Genomic DNA, 20,792 nt, shown 5'->3' with positions numbered 1-20,792 from the left:
TAGAAACATGCCCCTAAGTCAGGTGATACATTTATTGGTTACTCTGGGCACAGATCAAGCTGCATAAAATTTTACACCTCTCTCCCTACCTTTTTGTTAAAAAAAAGTAGCTCATGGTTGGAAGACACAGTTTTCATAGAATGGTCAGGGGGGAACAGTTTACAGGGATGTCAGGCTTATTCTTCCTGGCTGGCTTATGTCTAAGATTCAGTTCTTGTTTTCTAATCGATCATATTGACGAAAATGAAAAAAGACACACACCAGTGTTACAAAACCTTGTATTAATCATTTCCCTTCACTTTCAATATAACGTTGATATGAAATATAGCCATGATTCTTAGTTACATGGGAGGAAATGAGTAATAAATACATTGTAGCAAGTTTAAACCACAAGGGTGTTTCACTGGTAACATTTGAAAACTGTACACTTGCAAAGAACAGCTTCTTCAAACATTAGTATATCTGTATATCAGTAAAGCTTTTACATGTAACAAACATGCTATTTCCATATATGACAAATTTTAAAAATATGCATTGCTTGGCAACATGAACTAGGCAAAAATAGTTCTTTGTTCACTAACTTTATACAGGAAAACAGGACGAAAGGCATGCATGTACAATAGGGATGTCTGCATGGGGCATGCAACAAAAGAAAGCTTTTTAAAAGTCAGCTTACATTAGGCATAAATACATGAGGGTTATATATTAATAAGGGAGGAAGTCTTCTGTTTGACATTATTAACATTCCTGTTTTCTTCCTATTCCTCCCAGAGGAATACACATTCACCTTTAAGTAAAGATAAAGGAATTACAAAAAAATAAAACTCACTTTGCAAACATCTCTGATGACTTGTAAAACAAAAAAATCAACATTAGTGTTATCACAGCCCCATGTGCAAATTATCCTTCCCCAGGGCCTTCTTGTAACAGGCACACCTGAACGCCTTGGTTAGGCTGCTTCCCTGCACCCAAGCTGGGGCCACCTGCCCAAGACATCCCCAGAGGGCCACCGAGATGGGGGCTGCTTTCTCCTCCCCTCGCTGCCCTTCTGGTCGTGTGCCTATGCATTCAACCCAGCTCAGCCCCCAGGCTAGGCTCTCAGGGAGATCCCGGTTCCAGAGGGGGAACGTGCATCTACAAACCTTGCACTGGCAGTAGCTACAAGAGGGGCAGAAGAACAGAAGACCCGGAGAAGGCTCCCATTCCGTAAAAGGCAGCCAACGACACCTCAAAAGAAAACCTTGTTTCCCTCAGTGTCTCTTCAAACGAATGGGAGAGGGGGCCCAGCTCTAGCTCCAATCCCGAGTACCAAAAAGGGACCGTCAATACACAGCATTGGAGAGCTTGGTGCAAACAGCTGCCCTCTTCAGGGCATTGATTTTGCTTGCTGGCCCTTGGTTTAAAAAGTGAAACTCAAAAAGCATGTGGAAAACAAAACAAAACATATCAGCAGCAATGTTTCATTTCTTGTACACAGTTCATGTGTGTCTTCCTACTGTTTCTGGTAAGAAACCACTATGAATAAAAAGCACCAATAAAACATCATACATGATAACAATATCGTAGAACACCACTGTCCCTGGGACAATGTAGAGATGTCAAATACACACTGCTTAAATCAGAACAAGGGGAGAAAAAAAACCCATGTAGTGAAATAGATTTTACTCTGAGATTTTTAATGTTTACTATTTACTTAATATAAAACAGTTGCATTTGGGGGTCAATGGGTAAATACAAAAAAAGGCACTGCCGCTTTATTACTAAATATCCGACTTCACAGCCTTCTATGCACGCAACTGTTTGATTTTTTTTTTTTTTTATAAATAAAGTTCTTTTGCTTTAGGAGTTTTAGATTGAGCTGTATACCTGCAGTCAACACAGGACTCAAAAGGTGTTGGGTGTCCCCAACAAGGTGGGGACAGGCGCCTAAAATTTATCAGAACAGTCAACTTAAAAAAAAATGAAAACACTAAGAGCAGAACACAACTAGGTAGATAAATCTATACACAGTCAATGAAAAATAAGCTTTTCTCTTAAAAAAAGAATTATGTTGTTATTAATAACAGACTTTATCATGGTTACCAGCCATAGCAAGTTAATAAGTAACATATCCAAAATAATATCTCTAATAATCAGATAACCATTGTTTCTATATTCAGTGAAGGAATAAATAGAAATTCAGATTTGCAAATACTTTAAGGTCTTCATCCTTTTAAAGGATTCATGCTAATGTGATTGTGTTCACAATCTGTTTTCTGAACAACCCGAGTGTTTATGGATATACGTGTTTTGCAGCAGATCTGAATGCTTTTTAATTTCTCCACAAGATGTGTTATACCATTGTTTTTTTCTTCCATTAACGTTCTTAGCATCCAAAAAACACCTTCGCAAACCCTCTGGTCTTGCCTTTGGCCTTCAACATCTTTGACTTGTCCTTCCTGGCTCACACGATTGTCCATCCCAACACATTCCCCAAGTAACCCTAAGCTTGCTTAGAAAAGGGGAGTGGAGGATGAATGTTAATGGCACTTGGTTAAAAAATATCAACTTAAAAGTGCTGCCTCTTTCTGCAAATGAATTTGCATCTTTAGAACGTGGTCACCCATGGAGAGCCCCCCCCCTTTTTATAAAATGCAGTGCAGGATGTTGTGGATTCAATGTTCTTTGCTTGCTAAAGGCTCTCTGTGGTTAAGATGTTCCCACATTTTAGACCTTAAGAAGACTTTGCAAGCTTCACAACATCCAAGGCTGTGTTGGGTGTACATTTTCAATCTTGAAGGTAGAAGAAAGCTGTTTGGATTTCATTAAGGCCTTTTAAATTGTATTTACTTCGTTATTTTAAAACATAACCCCAAGCAAACGCAGTGATTTTCATGGTCTGATCTCTTTAATTTCGACTCTGACTTTGCTAAAAAAACAAACCCCCAAAATGGTACCAGACACCCATTCAATAAACAGGCCTCCTACCATCTCCCTGATCTCGCCTCTGGCTGAGCTGTCACACTATCATTTACACAACCCAATTTTCCAGCGCAGAGCACAGCTCCTCTTGGATTTCCTCTAATACCCTCTATTGCATCAAATTCCAAACGTAGTCTTTCTTGCCCTTAAGAAATAGAGCTATTACTTTTTGGTAGCGTAGTTTGTTAATCTCTCACCATGTTAAGTAGTAGTTTTGTCTCCCTTCCATGCGGGTGGATAAATCAGCCGACAACACAGCAAATCCCTGACGTACGTGATAGAATCATCATTTCCATCATGAAGTCGACCTTTCTCACATCTTCTTCCACTGCCCACCTGGGACGTCTCCCCGCAGCTCTCTCTGCCACTTGCTGACGGACCGTTTATACACTGTTGCCGGACCTTGCTCTTTTCCTCCTCTTCCTCAGCGGTGAGCGAGCCAAGGGGCTGCAGCCCCCAGGCTGGGGTTCCTGCCAGCAACCCCCCCAAAAGCGGCCTTTTGAGCTTATTATCTGGGTATTAAGGCCTCTTGCTAGGGAAAAATATCCATCCTTGCCTTTTCTCCTCCAGTGAAACTTGTACCCACGTGTGTGTGTGTGTGTGTGTGTGTGTGTGTGTGTGTGTGTGTGTAGCGAGGCCAGGAGTGATAGGATGACACCCCATGGTAGGGTGGGGAGAAAGAGGTTCTCCGGGTGAGAAGCAAATCCAGCGTAGAAAGGGCAGCAGGATTCCTTTAGACTCCCTAGGTGACTGCGCGCAATCCCATAACCGATCACATGGTGGCGCCCTGCCCAGTGCTCCGCCCACTCCAGCCACATCCTCAACTCCACCTACACACTTCTCCTACCCACAGGTGGGAGACACAACTCAGGCCTACGCGACAGCTCCGTCTTCCCGAGAAGCAGAGCTTGGCAGCCATTTAAAAAGACAACCCTGCTGCTATTATAAAAATAGAGGGAAAAAATGAATCCATAGCAACAAATCCTTTACAAAAACCATAGTATGAAGAAAAGTTCTATCCCAACTCTTTACACATTATGTACCCTTTAAAATTGTTATGTAAACAATACACAAATCAAAGTTTATCTGAAATTTTGTTGGAGGGAATTTCTCCCTTCCTGCCCCCGTTGCCACGTGGACTTCTTCTGCGGCTGGATTTCAAGCAGGGGCCTCAGGGAATCCAATCAGGGGAGACATAAAAGAGCGAGCCGCCGTTGTGCTTTGGTCGCAGGCATCCGTGCTTTCCTCCCGGGGCCTGACTCTGAAGGCAGGCTTCTGAGAAGGCTCCCAAGGGCTGGGGCTTCTGCCTCCCTCCCAAGTCTCTCATCTCTTTCCAAGCAGTACCCTCTTTTTTTTTCCCCCTCATTTCCATCCAAGAAGCCACTTGCATTCCCTCCACCCGTTCCCAGTCCTATGTTTCCCTTAGAGATCCCTCCCCGTGCCCCACACCAAGCCATCCCACGACAGAAACAAATGACGAAATAACCAGTCCCAGGTCTACTGATAAGTTTACAAGGACGACCTACGCGCTCACAAAATCAAAATGGGAGAGGGACCAGGGGAAAAGAAATGGCTGCAAAGTATCTTGGAGGATTCTGTGCAACCCTGAAGACGGCTGACACTGGACCCACAGCAGTCGGTTTCACGGCCAGCGCGGTCACTGTCATCTTCAACTCTAGATTGTGGAGGTCCGGTCAGCCCCGTCTGGGAGAGAAAGGAGGACACAATGGGCACAGGTGAGCAAAGCAATTCCACTCATGCCCGCCGATTCCAGCGTCATGCATGTCGGACCTCCCGGTCTCTGAGGACAGATAAGGGTTAAATTTCATCCATCCATCCATTCACTCATTCTTCACATACCCACCCACTCAACATAGCTATTTTTGCCAGGAGCCATACTGAGCCTGGAAACCAAGATGAAAAGACCTAATCCTCACACTTAGTCCAAGTATATACATATCCTAGATAGGACACGGACATGTAAACTGACAATGACACATGAGGGATGGTTGCTGTAATGGAGTATGCACCAGGCACAGCAGGAACAAGGGGGAAGGAGTGTTTAGGTTGCCCTTGGAAGTCAAGGATGGTTTCACAGAGAAAGAAAATGACTTTGTAGATGGTCTGGTAGGAGAAGAAAGGAGGAGGCAGGAGAGTATTAGGGTGGGGAGGGCACACAGCTCATGTACAGGCGTGACGCTGCTCATCAAATGGTGGGCCTGGGGGCGGGCTGGAGGTTTAGGATGAAGGACAGGAGGAGTGGCAGGAGATACGGCAGAGAGCCAGCTAGGTTTTGCAATACACATGCAGGTGGACCTGTCCAGCTCATGTCCCTTTCTTTGGGAGCATCTCCCTTTCCCCCTGAGTCCCTGCTGAAAGGCCAGGGATGAGTGGTGGTGACTGTGATCTCTGATCACAGCTGAGCAGACCAGGGGGATGCAGCTGACCCAAACTGATCCAGATTCTCTGTCTCAAGAATCTGATCGGGGGCAGAGACACCAGGGTGAGATTTTTTTTTGGCACCTGGAACTGAAAGATCCAGTGGACATGGAAGAGTGCTGAGGCCAGCCAGCACATGCCATGTCGGTGTTATGGAGAATCGGTGAAACCAGGCTATAAAGAAAGTGGGGGACATGACTGTCAGAGAGGAGAGGCCATGAGTAAGCCAGACCACAGAGGGAGCCGACGGCTGCCCAACCCCTTTTCACATGGGACTGTGGGAGAGTCCCCAGAATCAGACCATAAGGGCCTTGTGTACTATTAACAGGAGCTTGGACATAAGTAACTGGGGAGTTATTAGTGGTAGAGTAACCAGATTTGACTTCAGAATGGTGAATCAGTTAAGAGGTCCCTACAATGGTCCATGCTAGAGTTTCTCCCGTGAGCAGAGAGAGGCATGGATTAGTCATAGGAGGTAGAAATGACTATGTTCAGTGACCCCTAAATGAAGGCCAGGATGGGATGCAGGATGCCTCCCTGGTTTCGCTGACGTCCACATGTCAGTAGATGTGTCTTGGTCTAAACCTCCACATCACAAGGCCCGTCTAGCAGAGGTGCGTCTAGATGCAGTGGGGCAGAGCTCAGGTGGCCAACTGTTCCAGGGAAATCTGGAGGACCTAAGTGATACAGGGGAGCACTGAGCCCACTGCAGGGGTCTCCTGGCCACCTCGTGGGTGGTGCCAGGCTGGCATCTTGCCAGCAGGGACTTGGAGGGAGAATGTTTCTTTCATTCAGATTTTTAATGAGATCACTGTCAGTCCACATAAGAAAGAGCACCCTGTTTCTGAGTTTGCCCCTAAGGTAACATTTTGCAAAAGTATAGTATAGTATTACCACCAAGATAGTGACATTCATGTAATCTACCCATCTTACAGATTTTCCCAGTTTTACTTGTACTCGTGTGTGTGTGTGTGTGTGTGTGTGTGTGTAAAGTTCTACATGATTTTTTGAGAGATTTTATAGAAGGGAAGCAAATGGCCCCTGAGAGCATCTGTTGTTTCAGATTATCAATCCTAGAGGTCCCCAGATGTGAACGAATCACCTCTTCCCGCCTTCCACGCATGTCAACCGTAGCCTCTTGAGTGGTGGCTCAGCAGTGGTAACTGGCTGTGGGAGAACAGTGAGTGTGTGTATGTGTGCACACACACGTGTGGGTGGGGTGAGGGTGCAGAGGCCACCCCCTCGTCTGTAGAAGCGCAGTGCACACTCTTGCTGGGCCTCAACTCGTCCATTCATTAATGTCAACCTTTCATAGTTGTTGAAGTGAGGAGCTGAAAACAAGAAAATCTCAACTAACCCAAGCCCCAAGTTGCATTTTCACAGAATTCTCACCCTATACCTCATCCTCCAAGGGTGATGGTCGGTATTCACCTGCAGGGAAATGACCAGTAGGTTAAGTCCAGACGCACCATTTACCGTTGTGCGGGTCGTGCACTGCACAACTCAAAGGGGCACCATTCACATGCAACCATCATAGGTTTTATAATTACTATGGCAAATTTCAAATGAAAGGCAGAATAATGTCTTGAGAAAGTGGAACCTTTTCCCGATTTGCACTTGTATCGGCTATAAGTGGAGCTTTAAGTCCCAAGAAGAAGTGAGGAGAGAAGGTGAGAAAGAATGACGACGGGATCAGGTGAAGCACAAACCCCAGAACATCCGAGGATGGACCGTGCATTCCTCTTTATGGTTTGATTCACTATGGACGCCATTCTGCTGGGCGGAGCCTCACAGACTCATTCTGCTGGCACTGAGTCTCCCTGAACACCTGGGGCCACCAGTCAGGAGAAAGCCCAGCAGAGCCGGATGAAAGTCTTAAATAAAGACTCACAAACCAAGATGGCAGAGGCGACCCACCCCCTGGGCTTCCTCACCGGTTCTGTCGGAGGGGCCTGGGGAGAGAAAAGAAGAGATGGATAGGGAAGGCTAGGATAGGAAGATGGATGGGAAAAGTAGCTTCGACCAACACCCAGAGGGTAGCAGTTACTGGAGGAGACTGAAAGAGCAGAGATGCCAGCACAAAAGGATGGGCCCCAAGGCTTGGGGCCCGGGGAGCAGCCCCTTTAGAATGGCCATCCTGGGATGTGGTGTCCTAGGAACTTGGACACCTCTCCCCCTCTTTTCTTTTTTTGTTTTTCGGTACACGGGCCTCTCACTGTTGTGGCCTCTCCCGTTGCGGAGCACAGGCTCTGGACGCGCAGGCTCAGCGGCCATGGCTCACGGGCCCAGCCGCTCCGCGGCATGTGGGATCCTCCCGGACCGGGGCACGAACCCGAGTCCCCTGCATCGGCAGGCGGACTCTCAACCACTGCACCACCAGGGAAGCCCTCCCCCTCTTTCCTTGAGATACAAGCAGAGGAGCATCTTTTACTACTCTGCTTTCCTCTCCCTGGTCATTCGTCCTCGTGTAAGATAACTTCCCTCACTGGCAGAAGTTCTGTTCCCAGCAAAGTCATCTCCGTTGGCACCTGGCGGGGGTCGGCCAGCAGAAAGGTCCTGTCACAGTGGGAGGGCACACCACTGCCACCGCACCCAACTGGGCCACCCTGAACCTAATTTGCCTTCCCTGCTCAGGAAACTGCTTATGAGGCCTCCCACCAAAGAGGATTATTGAGAAAAAACACAGCAATAAAAAGGCTTAGGAGATTAACAAGATGAAAACATTAGCAAAAAAACCAGTTCACAGATGTTTCCTGTAAAAAATAGAAGAACAGGCTAAAAATGAAGTCTTTCAATGAAGACCTCCCTTTAATAAAGAGCATTTGGCATTACTGCTCTTAATGATGACGATGATGTTAGCACTTAGCAGGTTGATAAGAGCTTCCAACACACCAATTACCTGAGATCTGTCAAGCCCGGGGGGGAGGTCAGTCCTCCTGGCTGACTCTCACAGGCAATGCAGGACTCAGTGGAGTCACCCTGCAAGCCAGCGCCTGTCAGGTGTCAGGTGGGAGGGCACCTGGGCTGCCTACAGGGGGCTGAGCGCTCAGGTCTGGAGGCCTTCCATTTAGGACAAAATTGAGATATAATTTGCACACCACAAATGTCACCCTTTTAAAGTGTACAGTTCGGTGGTTTCGAGCATATTCACAAGAGCTGAGCAGCCATCACCACCATCGAATCCCAGACTATTTTGTCACCCCCGAAAGGAATCTGGTGCCCATTAGCAGCCACTCTCCATTCCCACCGCCCTCCAAACCCTGGCAGCCGCTGATCTGCCTTCTGTCTCTGTAGGTTTGCCTATTCTGGACGTGTCACATTAAGGGAATCATACACGGTGTGGCGTTTTGTGTCTGGCTTTTTCACCCATTAGCATAATGCTTTCACAGATCAGCCATGTAACAGTACTTCATTCCTTTCCAAGGCTGAATGACATTCCACTGTGTGGCGATAGTGCATCTTGTCCATCCATATTCATCTGCTGATGGACCTTTGGGCTGTTTCCCATTACTCCTCAGGGGATGTCAGGGTGCTGACCCAATCGCCTCGGTTACCTGGAGAAGAGGAGCTGGTGGCACCACACGCGGAGGTACCAGGAGTGAACCAGTGGTGCTGCAAAGCTTCTAAGATCTGAACTGAATGCCCAAGGGAGAGAGTGGTGTTTGCAAATGGGGTTCCCCGGAACCCCCATGGGGGGTCACGGAGGGAGCTGTGCACCCCACCATCTGTCTGCTCAGCAGCCCTGGGAGGCCTTCAGCTAGCTCCCTTCTGATACGGAGCGGAGGCTTTCTCCAGGCTATGGAGAACCTTGCATGGGTGAGGTCAGGTGGGTGCAGTCCCGGCCTGTACTCTGCTCCACACAGAGCATTTACCTTTGTCCTATTTGGTTTCAGGATAAGCCTGTGTTTGTAGAGACTGAAAATCTAAACACCCCTGGTCAGGAGGACAAAGCTCTCTGGAGCAGTGGCTTATGACAGCATTTCTTTCTGCTGCTGCTGGGCTAGCACAAATTGTGCCTCTCCGTGTACCCGTCTCTGGCTCTGCGGTGGGTGAGCACGTCCAGACCGGACAGGGCTGTCGGGAAGGGTCACGGGAGGCCTGTCTCAATCTCCATGACTCACAGCCTCCCTGGAGGTTGGCAGGAAGGGGCGGACGTCTCTCCTCTGTCTGCCAAACATCCCCAGGGCTGGCAGTGAGTCCAGGCCAGAGGAAGGCACCCGTTTAGTACCAGGAGGGCACTGAAGGCCTCCCAGGGCTGTTGTGACGATGCAGGGCTGCAGACCAAACACACAGTGGGACGACCCAGCTGCTTCTGGGAGCTCCTCCAGGGGCTGCAGCCCTGCACACCACTGGCGTATCCAACTAGACCGTCCCTGTCACACTGCGAAGGACGCCTCGGACTGCTTGGGGCTCTGGGCGTCGTGGAAGCCATTGGAACGGGGAGATGTAAAAACAAGGAGGGATTTTGGTTTCAGAAATTCTATTTTTAGAGCAAGTTGGGATACGCTTGGACCGGACTGGGGGATCTAGTGCCGAGAAGGAAGGAATCCAGTGCTGTGGGGGAATGTTTCCACTAAAAGCCACGTCTTGTGTTCCTGGCTCCTCCAGCGCCCGCACTGGGCTAGGACAGCTGCGGGTCTGGGATTCCAGTGTGCCCTGGGGGGTGGAGCCTCTGGGGAAAGAGGGCAGCCTCAGTCTCCGGGGCCCCGAGGCACCTCCCAGAGAAGGAGGAGCAAGGGCGCTGGCAGACACTGTGTATGGCGAGGCTTGACGAGGGTTCGACAGCACCCTGCAGCCACTCTCCCTCTCCCTCCCTGTCCCCTGCCTCCTCGGCCTGTGCCCTTCCCTCTCTCCCGAGCTGTGGAGGATGGCACGTGGCTGGGGGTTCTCCCAGGTGTGCAGTGCCATGCGGGAAGGATGCACTCACCTCCCAGGGCGTGCTCGGTCATACTGAGGCACAAGGACTCCAGCCTGTTGTTGATGTCAGGTTCAGTCACGGGAAGCTGGAATTCTGCAAGGGACAAAGGGTTCCGTTGGTGACAGGGGCTCTGAGAGCAAGGAGGAAGTAGGCATGGTGTCGCTGGCTCCACCTGCCAGGGTGAGGGTTTGGAGTGCCTCCCTGGGAGGACTCGGGGGGCGGGAGAGACCAACAGGGCCGGCGTGGAGGGTGAGCTGGACTCGGGTTCAACCAACCTCTGAGTCTGTTAGACACACTGAGTCCACTGCAGCTGGAAAAAAATTGGTGACTAAAAATAGCTGTCATGGTCACAGTCTGCCAGGCCTCTGCTCAGACCCCTCCAGCGGCTTCCCATCGGAGTAAAAGCCAACCCCTTGCCATGGCCTGCAAGGCCCCGAAGACCTAGCCTCGTGTTACCTCTCTGCCTTAGTACAGCAACCCCTTCCTTCACTCCCTACCAGGCCCTTTTCTACCCCAGGGCCTTTGCACTGCTGTTCCCTCTGCCCAGAATGCTGGTCCCTGGACATTTCCATGGCTCACTCTCTGCCTGCTGTCACGTCTCTGGCTCTACCGTCTCCTTGGAAAGGACTTTCTGTTCATTGTATGTGAACAGAATTTTTCCACCCCATCCCTTTTCTCTGCTTTATTTTTCTTCATCGCCATCACCAACACCTGACATGTGTGTATTTGTCAGCTCCTCCCGGTTGAGTGTTTGCTTCATTGGAGCAGGACTTGGCTTTGCTCCCTGTGCCTAGAACTGGGGCCTGATGCATTTCTGCTTCATTACAAGGAGCAGGAAAGGGAAACCACAGCCTGGCAAGAGCCTCTTCTGAGTCCAAGACCCTGCTGGGTGTCCAGTTCTCAAGTGGGGCTCCCAGAGGCTAAGTGACTTGTCAAGGCTAGCCAGCTGACACGGAGCTGGGACAGGAAGCCACATGGGTCTCACCCAGAGCTGCTGCTCCACTGCATACTGCATGCCTGCCATGCCTGTCAACACTCTCCAACTCCAAGCACTGGGAAGCAAGGGCTGAGACGTCTGTTCTGAGGGTTCCCGCTACCCAGGACAAAACTGTGCATTCTAACCACAAAGCCCCCTCTACCATGTGGACCCTCCCTATCTCTCCTCCAAGGGGGAGGCACCCCTGAGCCTCCTCTGTCGTGCTAGGGCTCACCGTCAGCACCTCCCCCAACCTCCCTATCCCGTGGAACTCTTGAACATCCTTAACTAGTTTGGAAGTGCCTTGCAGACAGCGACGATGCTCTCAGATTTCTCTGACTCTCCCATGATACCCAGCCATGGCCTTCTGCACACCTCATTACCTGTCTATGGAGTGATGAAAAAGATGGAAATAGAAGGAAACTGACAGCTACTGTGAAACTCGGACAGAACTGTGAAATCCTATGGGAGAGGGCAGAAAAAATCAGCAGTGGGGTATGTTCTGAGTGCCTGGGGGAGTCTCAGCGTTGCCACTGCCTTCCTGTGTGACCCTGGGAAGCTGTTCCCTTCTTTGGGCCTTAGCTCTTCTATCTGTAAAGTGGGGAAAGGATCCTGAGGCCCAAACTGCTGGCCATTTCCTGGCTCCTTCGCATCTCCACTAGGGGGCGCTTGGGGCCGGAGCGGGGGTAGGGAATGAAAAATGAGGTTGATGGTTTGGTGGGAGGGGAAGTTGAAACGAATGGCTGAACCAAAGTATTTGTTTTCCTCGAGGAGCTATATATTTCAGCCTTCCCTGCAATCTGTGTTCCCCATCACCAGCTAATTCTGAGGCAGATGTCGTTTCCGTTATTTAAAATTCTCAAAGAGAAGGTTGGCAAAAGCGATCGATATGAACACTGGGGAGCAGATAAGGTTCTTTCTGACACCAGTTCCAGCATCGCTGGGTCTGAAAGACAACTGTGCCAGTTCATGAGCAGACAGAGGACAACTGGGCTTCCAGGGAAGCTGGTTTCCCCACACCCCCATCCACCACCGCTCTGAGTAGGGTCGGGCAATTAAACAACCCAGAGGGAAGAGTATTTTAGTATTTTCATCCATTCATGTGAAAATCATATGCATGCAAAAATTAGCAGCCTTCAGGGTGTGAAATCTATAAAATAGAAACACAATTTTATATATAGCCAGTTAGCAAATAAAAAAAAAAAAAAAAACCCCAGCAGTTACAGCCATCCATATGCTCATTGTAAAATTTAGTTTACTCTCTAGCACTCCCCTTTAAACAAACACTGTGGAGAGATTTGGATAAATAAAGATGCTCGACATTTGGAGAGAAGTGTTTCAGCTGCAGGATTTCTTGCCAACACGCAGCAAAATGGCATTTTCCAAGCCTGGGATTGCGTGTTCCAAAAAAAGGGGGGCTGAGAAATGTGGGGCTCTCTGCTCCAGAATCTCCAAACCCTAGTGGCTGCTCTTTTAGGTTGAAAGTCGGCACGCTTGCTTTTTATCCTCCAGCTCTTCCCTCTGTTGCACGGGGGAGTCGTGACTCCTAACCACTCTCAGAGCAGCTTTGAAAAATTCTAAGTCTTGGGAGAAGCCCGTATGTTCACACTCCAGAGTTTCCTAATAGTGTGACTTTTTAATTGTGTATTTGATAAAAACAGGTCCGTGGCATCTCCCTGCACACAGGAGACAGAGGGACACCAGACGGGTGAAGAGCAGCTTCCATCTCAGCTGTAAGCCCTCAGCCACGGGTGGCTTGGTGGGCAGAGCTCTCCATGCCCCGACTAAGCGTGTGGGCAGCTCCTGCCCACAGGTCCACTTGGACCACAGACCAACTCTTGTCCTTGCTTCTGCTCAGCCTGGGGGCTCATCGCGTTTATCCTGGGCCCCCAGCTGTAACAGACCAGGCAGGTGTAGTTTCGAGTCTTCGGGAGGGCAAAAAGGATAGACTCTGAGCCTTCTGTCCTGTTGCCTGAGCAGGGCTGTTTCCTTAGCTCAGATGGCATCTCTGAGTACGAGGGATTCTTCCCCTCCCCATCAGACCCTTCCAGTATTTAGGATGTATTTGAGGATCCCCAGTTCTAGGATGCCCAAAGTCTAGGCTGATGTGGGACTTTCAAATTGTGCCTTTTCAGAAGTCCCACAAGAACAGGGACTGCTGTTCAGGCCCAGGGTCAAGAGGATTCCGGAAGGAAGCAGCGCCCATCCCTAAGGAGGTGTTGCTGCAGGGTCCACCTGGCCTGAAGTGTCCTTCTGCCTCTCTCTCCAAGTCCCTGAGGCTGAGGTAAAGAGGCCAGTGTTCTTAGGACTTTAGAATAAGCAGCAGGTTGGGGCATTCTAGGAAAAACCTTGAGAATCCCACTTTGCCAATGACAGCTGAGGCTACTCTGCTGAGTAAACCAGGAGGGCTTTGAGTCTGGTTGAGTGAGAAGTGGGTTGCTGGAAGGCGAGAAATGAGGAAAGTCAGTCTCTTGAGGAAGGGGCAGGGAATGCAGAAGTGGGAGCTACACAACTGTGATGAGGGGAGGAAGGAAGATAAAGGGAAGGCGGGAACCAAGAGGAAAGGGGGAGAATGGTGTCAAAAGGAAAAGAGATCAGTGCGGGCAGGGAAACGGGCCAATGCGGCCGTGCAGAGCTGGTAGTGGTGGGCAGGCGGCAGGGAACACAGGTACGCAGTCGCTCCCTGAATCTGCTGTGGGGAACGGAGCTCTTCTCTGGGGACCTCACTCCTAGACCTGCAGAACTAAGCGCTGCGGAAATCCTATGGGACCCACATTTTCACAAAAAATGATGAGCAGACTATGGTACACGACACTATTGTACCATCTTGCCTCAAGTCGGTCTCTCTGAATTTGGCTCTCAGAAGGAGTGGGGCACAGACCCAGCTGGGTTCTTGGCTGTGATAGAACTGATTCATTTGCCCATCTCCCTGCCCATCCTCTGTCAGTCCTGAGCAGGGCTGTTTGCCTTGGATTACTAGAAGGAGGGAGCAAATGTTGATCAGGTACTCTAAGTGGGTCCCTGCTCTGGCCTCTGCTTCTGCAGGGCAGCCCCTTCCGTCCCCTCAGCGGAGCCAGTGCACTGACGGCACTCCCCCTCTCCCCTCTTTCTAAAGGCAGTTCTCTGGAAGCAGTCTGAAACTCACTCACACTAAGGAGAAAGCAATGATAACAGCTTTGTGCACTATGCTCCCAGGTATTCTAATGATGGAAGGACAGTCATGAGCCGCTGCATAGGGGAGGTTTGCGATGGAGAACAGATATGTCACATCATGAAATGCTGCCAGGTAAGGCACTGCCTTACCCATCTCACATCTGGGTGGTCCAGCACCAAAGGTAGTTTGCACATGGTTTTGTGCAAGGGAAGGATGAGGTCCCCTGTGAGGCTGCCCCATCTACCTTTCTCCATGCTTTTCCTTTGAAGTCAGCTGCTGGCCCCCTCTGCCCTTTCCCGTCAGGCCCTCTAGGTGGCGAGGAGCTTCCGTGGCCTCCTAGTGTCACGCCAGGGCTGCTCTGAGATCCTCTCTGATCCCAAGGGTGGCGGAGCCCAGGTCAGCAGGGTCTGCTTCCAAGATAAGGTGTCATTCTGCGAGCAGTTTCCAAACTAATTTTCCAGTTGGGAAAACACCCTACCTCTCGGAGAAACATGACCCCTCTCTCCAGGCGCCACCCTGATTTTGAGCTTGTCACTCCCCGGTGATGGTATCAGACCCTGTCCTCCTCTCCAGGAGGACCAGCTTCATGTTTCTTACTCATCCCACAGGCCAGCAAGAGGCAACAATCACCAATGGCTCTCCTGGCTTGTCCTGGGAAACATTTTAAATCTGTCCACATGGGAATGAAGTGGAGAACCACCCCTCCTGCCCTGGCCTCCAAGGGGACCACGGATTCTGTAGGTCCAGGAAAGAAAGAAGTGTCTCGCAAATTCAAGCAAGGTGACTGATGAATTGATATACAACTTGGAGGCTGGTTCTAGCCCCCAGGCTTTTCTTTATTCTTTGGAGACATTCCATCATCTTGATGGGATTATTTGAAGTTTATAGAATCCAAACTTCCTTATTGTAGTCTTCAAGATTTGCTCAGATGGGTCAAAATGGGTGCTTTGAAGACATCTAATGGCCAGGAGGAAACCACTATGTTGGAATGTAGCACAGTTTTCTGAGTATCTAATTTTGGGTTGGTCGCACATCTCTATTCCGCTTTGCCTTCACAATTACTACTGCTTGTGTAAAGATGAAAGCCGCTTTCTGCCGTCCTGATTTCTGCCTACCTGATGTAAGGCTTATGGTCTAGTCCCAGCCCCTGGCCCTCAGGCCCTAGATGCAAAGGCTGAGGAGGAACTTTCTGCGCCCATGCGGGGACTTTCTGCAGCCTGCTTTCCCTTTAGCCAGGGATCCTGGGTCACAGCTATGCCCTGCCTTGCCCTTCATGGCCATGTCTCAGGAATAGCCACCCCACATGGGCCAAGGGTGCCGGGCAGGACTTAGGAGTGGCTTCTGCTGAGCCCTAACCAGGGTATTTGCAGTCAGGAAATATGGAGCAGTCCTGTCCCCGGGCCGTGGTTACCAGAAATGCCTTGCCTCATCAGGGCCTTGCTGGAAGTGGGTTTGTCATGCTCGGGTGAGAGGTTAATTAAAACAGCAACAATAACCCAAGGGTTCTAAGTCCAGTATGTGAAGAACATTATTGAGAGACTTGCAGATAACTACCAGGAAAACTGAAAACAGTTGGAAGTGCTGCTTCTGGAGATGGGACTGTGGGCTGGGAGGGGAGGGCAAGGGGGAGTCATCTTCTCTTATAAGCTGTTTGGTAGTATTTGATTCTTTAACTATGGGAACAAGAGGCTTCACGGGAAGAGGGTAGAGACAATCTCAGGGTCATAGCTGACCTGAGCATAAGCCAACTGTTCAGCGTTGCTGTATAAGAGCAGAGGGGAAACAGTGCAGGTGGAGGATTCAGACCAACAGACCCAAATGGTTCTTCTCCCAGGGATGGCCCAGCTCTTCCTGGTGGGCCTGGTCTGCCCAATTAAGATGGGGGACAAAGAGGGTGACTGAGGACTTGGAAGAGAGCTGCAGGGAGGAAAAAAGAGGTAGGAAACAATGGAGAAGTCTACAGGTATGTTAGGATTGGAAGAGAGTGGTTGGCTACGCGAGGGCTCCAGTGAGGTTGCACGGTGGCTGGGCTGCAGTCCTGGGGCTGAGGTCAGGGTGAACTATTTATTTAAGGTGAAAGGTCTCGTGCCCAGGATGTCTTCAAGTCTTGTCCAGATTCTCTTTTTACTGGGAATGGATTATACATAATTCTACATGAAAACAGAGGCTGGGACTAAATGACCCAGGGAGAAGGCCTTCACAACCCCCGAATTTTTATCAAGTATTTCTTCCTGGGAAGAAAGACAGCAAGTATCAAAATGAAGAAAAGGAGCTTTAAAACAGAAGTGCCTCTCCCGTTGGGGAGCACAGGCTCCGGACGCACAGGCTCAGCGGCCATGGCTCACGGGCCCAGCCGCTCCGCGGCACGTGGGATCTTCCCGGACCGGGGCACGAACCCATGTCCGCTAGCATCGGCAGGTGGACTCTCAACCACTGCGTCACCAGGGAAGCCCGTCAAGAAGCAACTTTAAACCAGCATCTGGACTCTGTGGACGTCCCGTCCTTTCCTGACATACCTTATGCCCTGGTGGCTCCCTGCTATCGGCACCCGCCCTTCTCCTTGGTGGCCTCTCCTCCTCCAGCCTGCCTTCCCTTCACTCCTCCATGCTTAGCCCTGTCTGACGCCCCTGCTCAAAATCTTCTACCGATTCCTCACTGAGAGCAGCTGGAGTCTGAGCTCCTCGGCCTTGGATTCAGCATCCCACCTTTGGCTGCAGTCTTTCCAGCTCCCTTGGTCTACTTGCCGCTACTTCAGCCTAACCCCTCTGCCGAGCCGCCGTGGGACTCGATACCCTTGCAGTCTTGCTCTCTTAGCTCCTTCTGCTTGCAACTCCACGCTCCTCTTTCCATCTTTTCACCCTCTGCTCCCTGAAGCTCACCTATGACTCTAAGAAGCTTCCTTGCCCACCCAGGCCACAGTGACATTTCCCCTCAAACTCCTGTAAGACATGGTACAGAGCACGTCTACCCAGGGTGAGGACCTTCTTCCAGGTGCGACCCATGTAGTAATTGCTTGCGGGGCTTTGCATTACTCATGGAGTCTAAGAGGTCACTGTCTGCACAGAAGAAGGTGCAGGCATCTGTTGGCTGCATGTAATTCTGGCTACTCTGTTTGAGGAGGCGTGGGCAAAGGCGAAATTGACATGAGGTGCACCAAGCTGCTCTTTAACCAAGTAAAGGGAAGATGGCTGGATCAGCGGTCACGTGTGCAAGGAACTCCCAAACCAGGCGGAGGTCTCTCAGCATCTGCACTGTCAAGTTTTCTTTCTCTGTCTCACTATCTGCACATCCCCCCACGTATATACCAACGGCACACACACTACGCATGAAACCCCTCCCAACTCCCCCCTGAAAACCCCCCAGTAATATCCCCGGGTTCATCAATCTAGAAATATAACTAGGATCAAAAATACCCCCAACAGATCACAACCAACTCGAGCTCCGTGTGCTGGCTACCCGCCAACCAGCCGCTATTCATGCTGGCAAGACACGGTTTAAAAAAGGAAAGGCTTCTATAAGCTCAAAAGAATGCACGGTGACAGTTGAGGCTAAGCACTTTCTGCCTGGGTTCACTGGGGCATCTATTTTGGCGACCTGACCTCCCTGAGAGGAGAGCGAGGGATGGAGGGCCGGGCCCTACCTGGCTGCTGGAACATCAGCATATTCTGTGGTGAAGTGTGCACAGGCAGCGAGCGGGTCCTTTGGACTGAGCTGTGGGTGCGGCTTGGCATGCTGTTGCTGCCCCCGGGGTTGGCGAACCAGAGGTTCTAGGGAGAAACACGAAAGCAGAACCCATTAGTCCGGACACCTGGGGTGGGGGGGCCCAGCCAGAATCCAGGAGGCAAGTACCCTGGGAGGACTCTCTGCTAACTTCTGGGAAAGGGCTTATAGGCCAGCGCAATCCATCTGCTTATTCAGAGAGAGGGGCTTTAGATTCCGTTCAGTCCCCCCCTTCCCCCCCACCCCCCGGCGAAACGTCCTCAGCCCCAGGCTCCTCTCTAAGCCTCAACTTAATCTGGACACCAATCTCCCTTGCTAGCTCCAAAACTCTTTTTATCCCTTCTGTTGCCTTTGCTTTTCCTATCACTTTTCTAGGAAATGGGGGGAGTTCTATAAATGTCTGCAACGAAGAGCACAAACTATTTCAGGGCTCTCAGTTGATTTTCTCTCTGAGATTCTTACAATTTACTACAAAGCAAGGAGGAGAAAAAAGAACCTCTCAGCTGGCAAAGAGCTGGCACAACTCAGCTTGTGTGTTTATTATTACGCGGGTGTCCTAGCAGTGATTTCCTCTTGCACCCATCTGGGGGCTTCCCACAATGGTCAGAGAGTGGGGCTTTTTCCTACCCTGTGCTGTTTCCCTAGGGGGAGTGAATCCTGCCTGTCTTGCCAGGAACTGTTTCCTGTTTTGTAAATCAAGCTCTCATCCCTTAGTTTCTCATGACAACCCAGAACCTCAGACTCACTTGGTGTCCCTCTAAACCCAGCCCCGACCTGTAGAGTCCCCACAAAGCAGGGGCTACACAGGTGGGAGGCGCTGGGTGGGAGGGTAGGAGTACTGGGACGAGGACCCAGGGGACAGAGGTTGTGGCTCTATATCCCACGGCGAGAATCTCTGGGCAGCCTGGCCTTGACCGCCTGAGAATGTTTCAATTCTCCCTCTGACAGCCTTTCTCAGGCTCCTTCCTGTGGGTTCTCCACCACAGCTGGGACCACGACAAAGGAGCTATTTGCCTCAGATAAAAAGGCTAAGAAAGCCCTCAGATGCTCTGGAAGCCAAATTTGGAAGGCAGTGGGATCTGCTGGGGCAGGTCAAGGATCAAGGCAAAGAAGAAATAGGTCTTGCATTTCTTCCTAAAGGCCCCCCGTGTGCAGGGCCCCCAAGGTTAAAGCGGTCGTGGGGCAGCCTAAACAAAATCCCCACGGAGCCAGTTGCTGCCGTGGCCTCGCTTTGTCTTCCCGAGAAACAGTGCAAACAACCTCTGAGCCACGGGGACAACTGTCCTCAGTCTAGCCCCCCTGGGCCTCTCCTCTCGCCTTGGGGTTGTCTGGGGGGACGTCCGGAGCCTCAGGCCCCGAGCTGGGCCTGCCCACCCTCCTCCCCGGAGCCGAGCAGACCTGTCTTCCTTGTTTCATGATGGCGGGGTTGGCTGCGGTGTTGCGCTGGGTGGAGCTGACGAATCCGCTGGTGCCCAGGAGGCCAAGGCGGGCGGAAGGGACGTTCCGGGAGGGGATCTGGTACTGGCGTGGGTTCCGCCTGCCCATGCCACCGCCCACAGAGCTAGCCGTCGGGAGGGAGTTGGACTGCCCGAAGCCGCGGCTGTGAGAGCCAAGAGGGAAGAACAGAGGCCATCAGTCACCCTCAGTCCTTCCCAACCCCCGGGGCTGCCAGCAGGATGCCTCCTTGGGGTCTGCTCACATTTTGACCGTTATGAGATCTACGGGGGTCAGGGTTCTATGACTAAATGACAACTAACATCTGAGAGCTAACATCACGTGCACCGCCCTGGGACTTTGATGTTGATTCTTCAATCCTCACGACAATCCTATGAGGTAGGCACTCTATCTCCATTTACAGCTGGAGAAGTAAAACAGAGAGCTTCATAATTTCTCAAAGGTCACACAGCCATTGGGGGGCAGTGCTGGACTCTGAGCCCAGAAGGTTAACCCGTGTGCTCTACAGCCTTCTTCCACTCTGTCACGGGCCCTAAGCACTCACGTTCCCGTCAAGAGGCCACACGGTAAGAAAGCGGCAGAGCCAGGATCTGTGCCCCTTCCTTCAGACCACAGTCCGGTTCTGATGTCTGTCTGTACAGCAGACTTGCAAGGAGTGGCCTCTGAGCCCCACTAGGACGTAAGCTCCATGAGAAAAAAGATGGTGTCTGTCCTCATCAACCCTGCAGGTCCCTCCTGCCTGGATCAGCCCCTGGCGGTAAATGCAGGCTGAGTGAACGAATGAGTGTCTCTGGCATTATAATCAACCTCTCCAAATAGGAGAGCTGACCCCATGTCTGGGGCTCTGACTCCAGGTGAAGAGGAGGGATATGAGAATGAAGATGATGATGTTTTCAATCGCTCTGGACCTAGGACACCGACTGTTCCCCACTCCTCAGGCCCTCCCCAGAGAAAGACCCGGAGGTCACAGGCTTCGCCTGGGTCCACGCAGGGAGGCAGCCGCGGACCCGTGGCATCCTGCTCGGACACCGTGCTCCCATTGGTCTGGTGACCTCAGTGCTGAAGAACTCGTCCTCTCCAGCAGGCCTCAAGTTCTGGGAGGGTGCACAGCAGCCAGCAGGGTTTCAGGAACCAGCACATTCTTTCCAAGAAGAGTCAGCTTTAGTCAT

General features: G+C 50.8%; 1 protein-coding gene across 4 annotated transcripts in view; it reads right to left on the bottom strand.

Moving 5' to 3' along the window:
• Positions 1–262: 262 nt before the first annotated feature.
• Positions 263–20,792, bottom strand: part of SAMD4A (sterile alpha motif domain containing 4A) — a 235,499-nt gene continuing 214,969 nt past the window's right edge. For 2 of the 4 annotated variants that reach the window (XM_032624896.1, XM_032624898.1), the window contains 4 exons: positions 19,567–19,768; positions 18,089–18,215; positions 10,328–10,411; positions 263–8,954 (listed from right to left, as the gene is read on the bottom strand). In XM_032624896.1, coding sequence (XP_032480787.1) covers positions 8,908–8,954; positions 10,328–10,411; positions 18,089–18,215; positions 19,567–19,768 — 460 coding nt within the window. In that variant the 3' untranslated portion in view covers positions 263–8,907. The remainder of the gene's footprint in view (positions 8,955–10,327; positions 10,412–18,088; positions 18,216–19,566; positions 19,769–20,792) is intronic. The other 2 variants (XM_032624899.1, XM_032624897.1) reach the window with 2 other exon arrangements.

The sequence above is a fragment of the Phocoena sinus genome, chromosome 2 (genome assembly GCF_008692025.1).
Source record: "Phocoena sinus isolate mPhoSin1 chromosome 2, mPhoSin1.pri, whole genome shotgun sequence".
In the NCBI taxonomy this organism is placed as follows: domain Eukaryota; kingdom Metazoa; phylum Chordata; class Mammalia; order Artiodactyla; family Phocoenidae; genus Phocoena; species Phocoena sinus.
The sequence above is the reverse complement of the archived record's forward strand: the minus strand, read 5'-3'. Positions and strand labels throughout refer to the sequence as shown.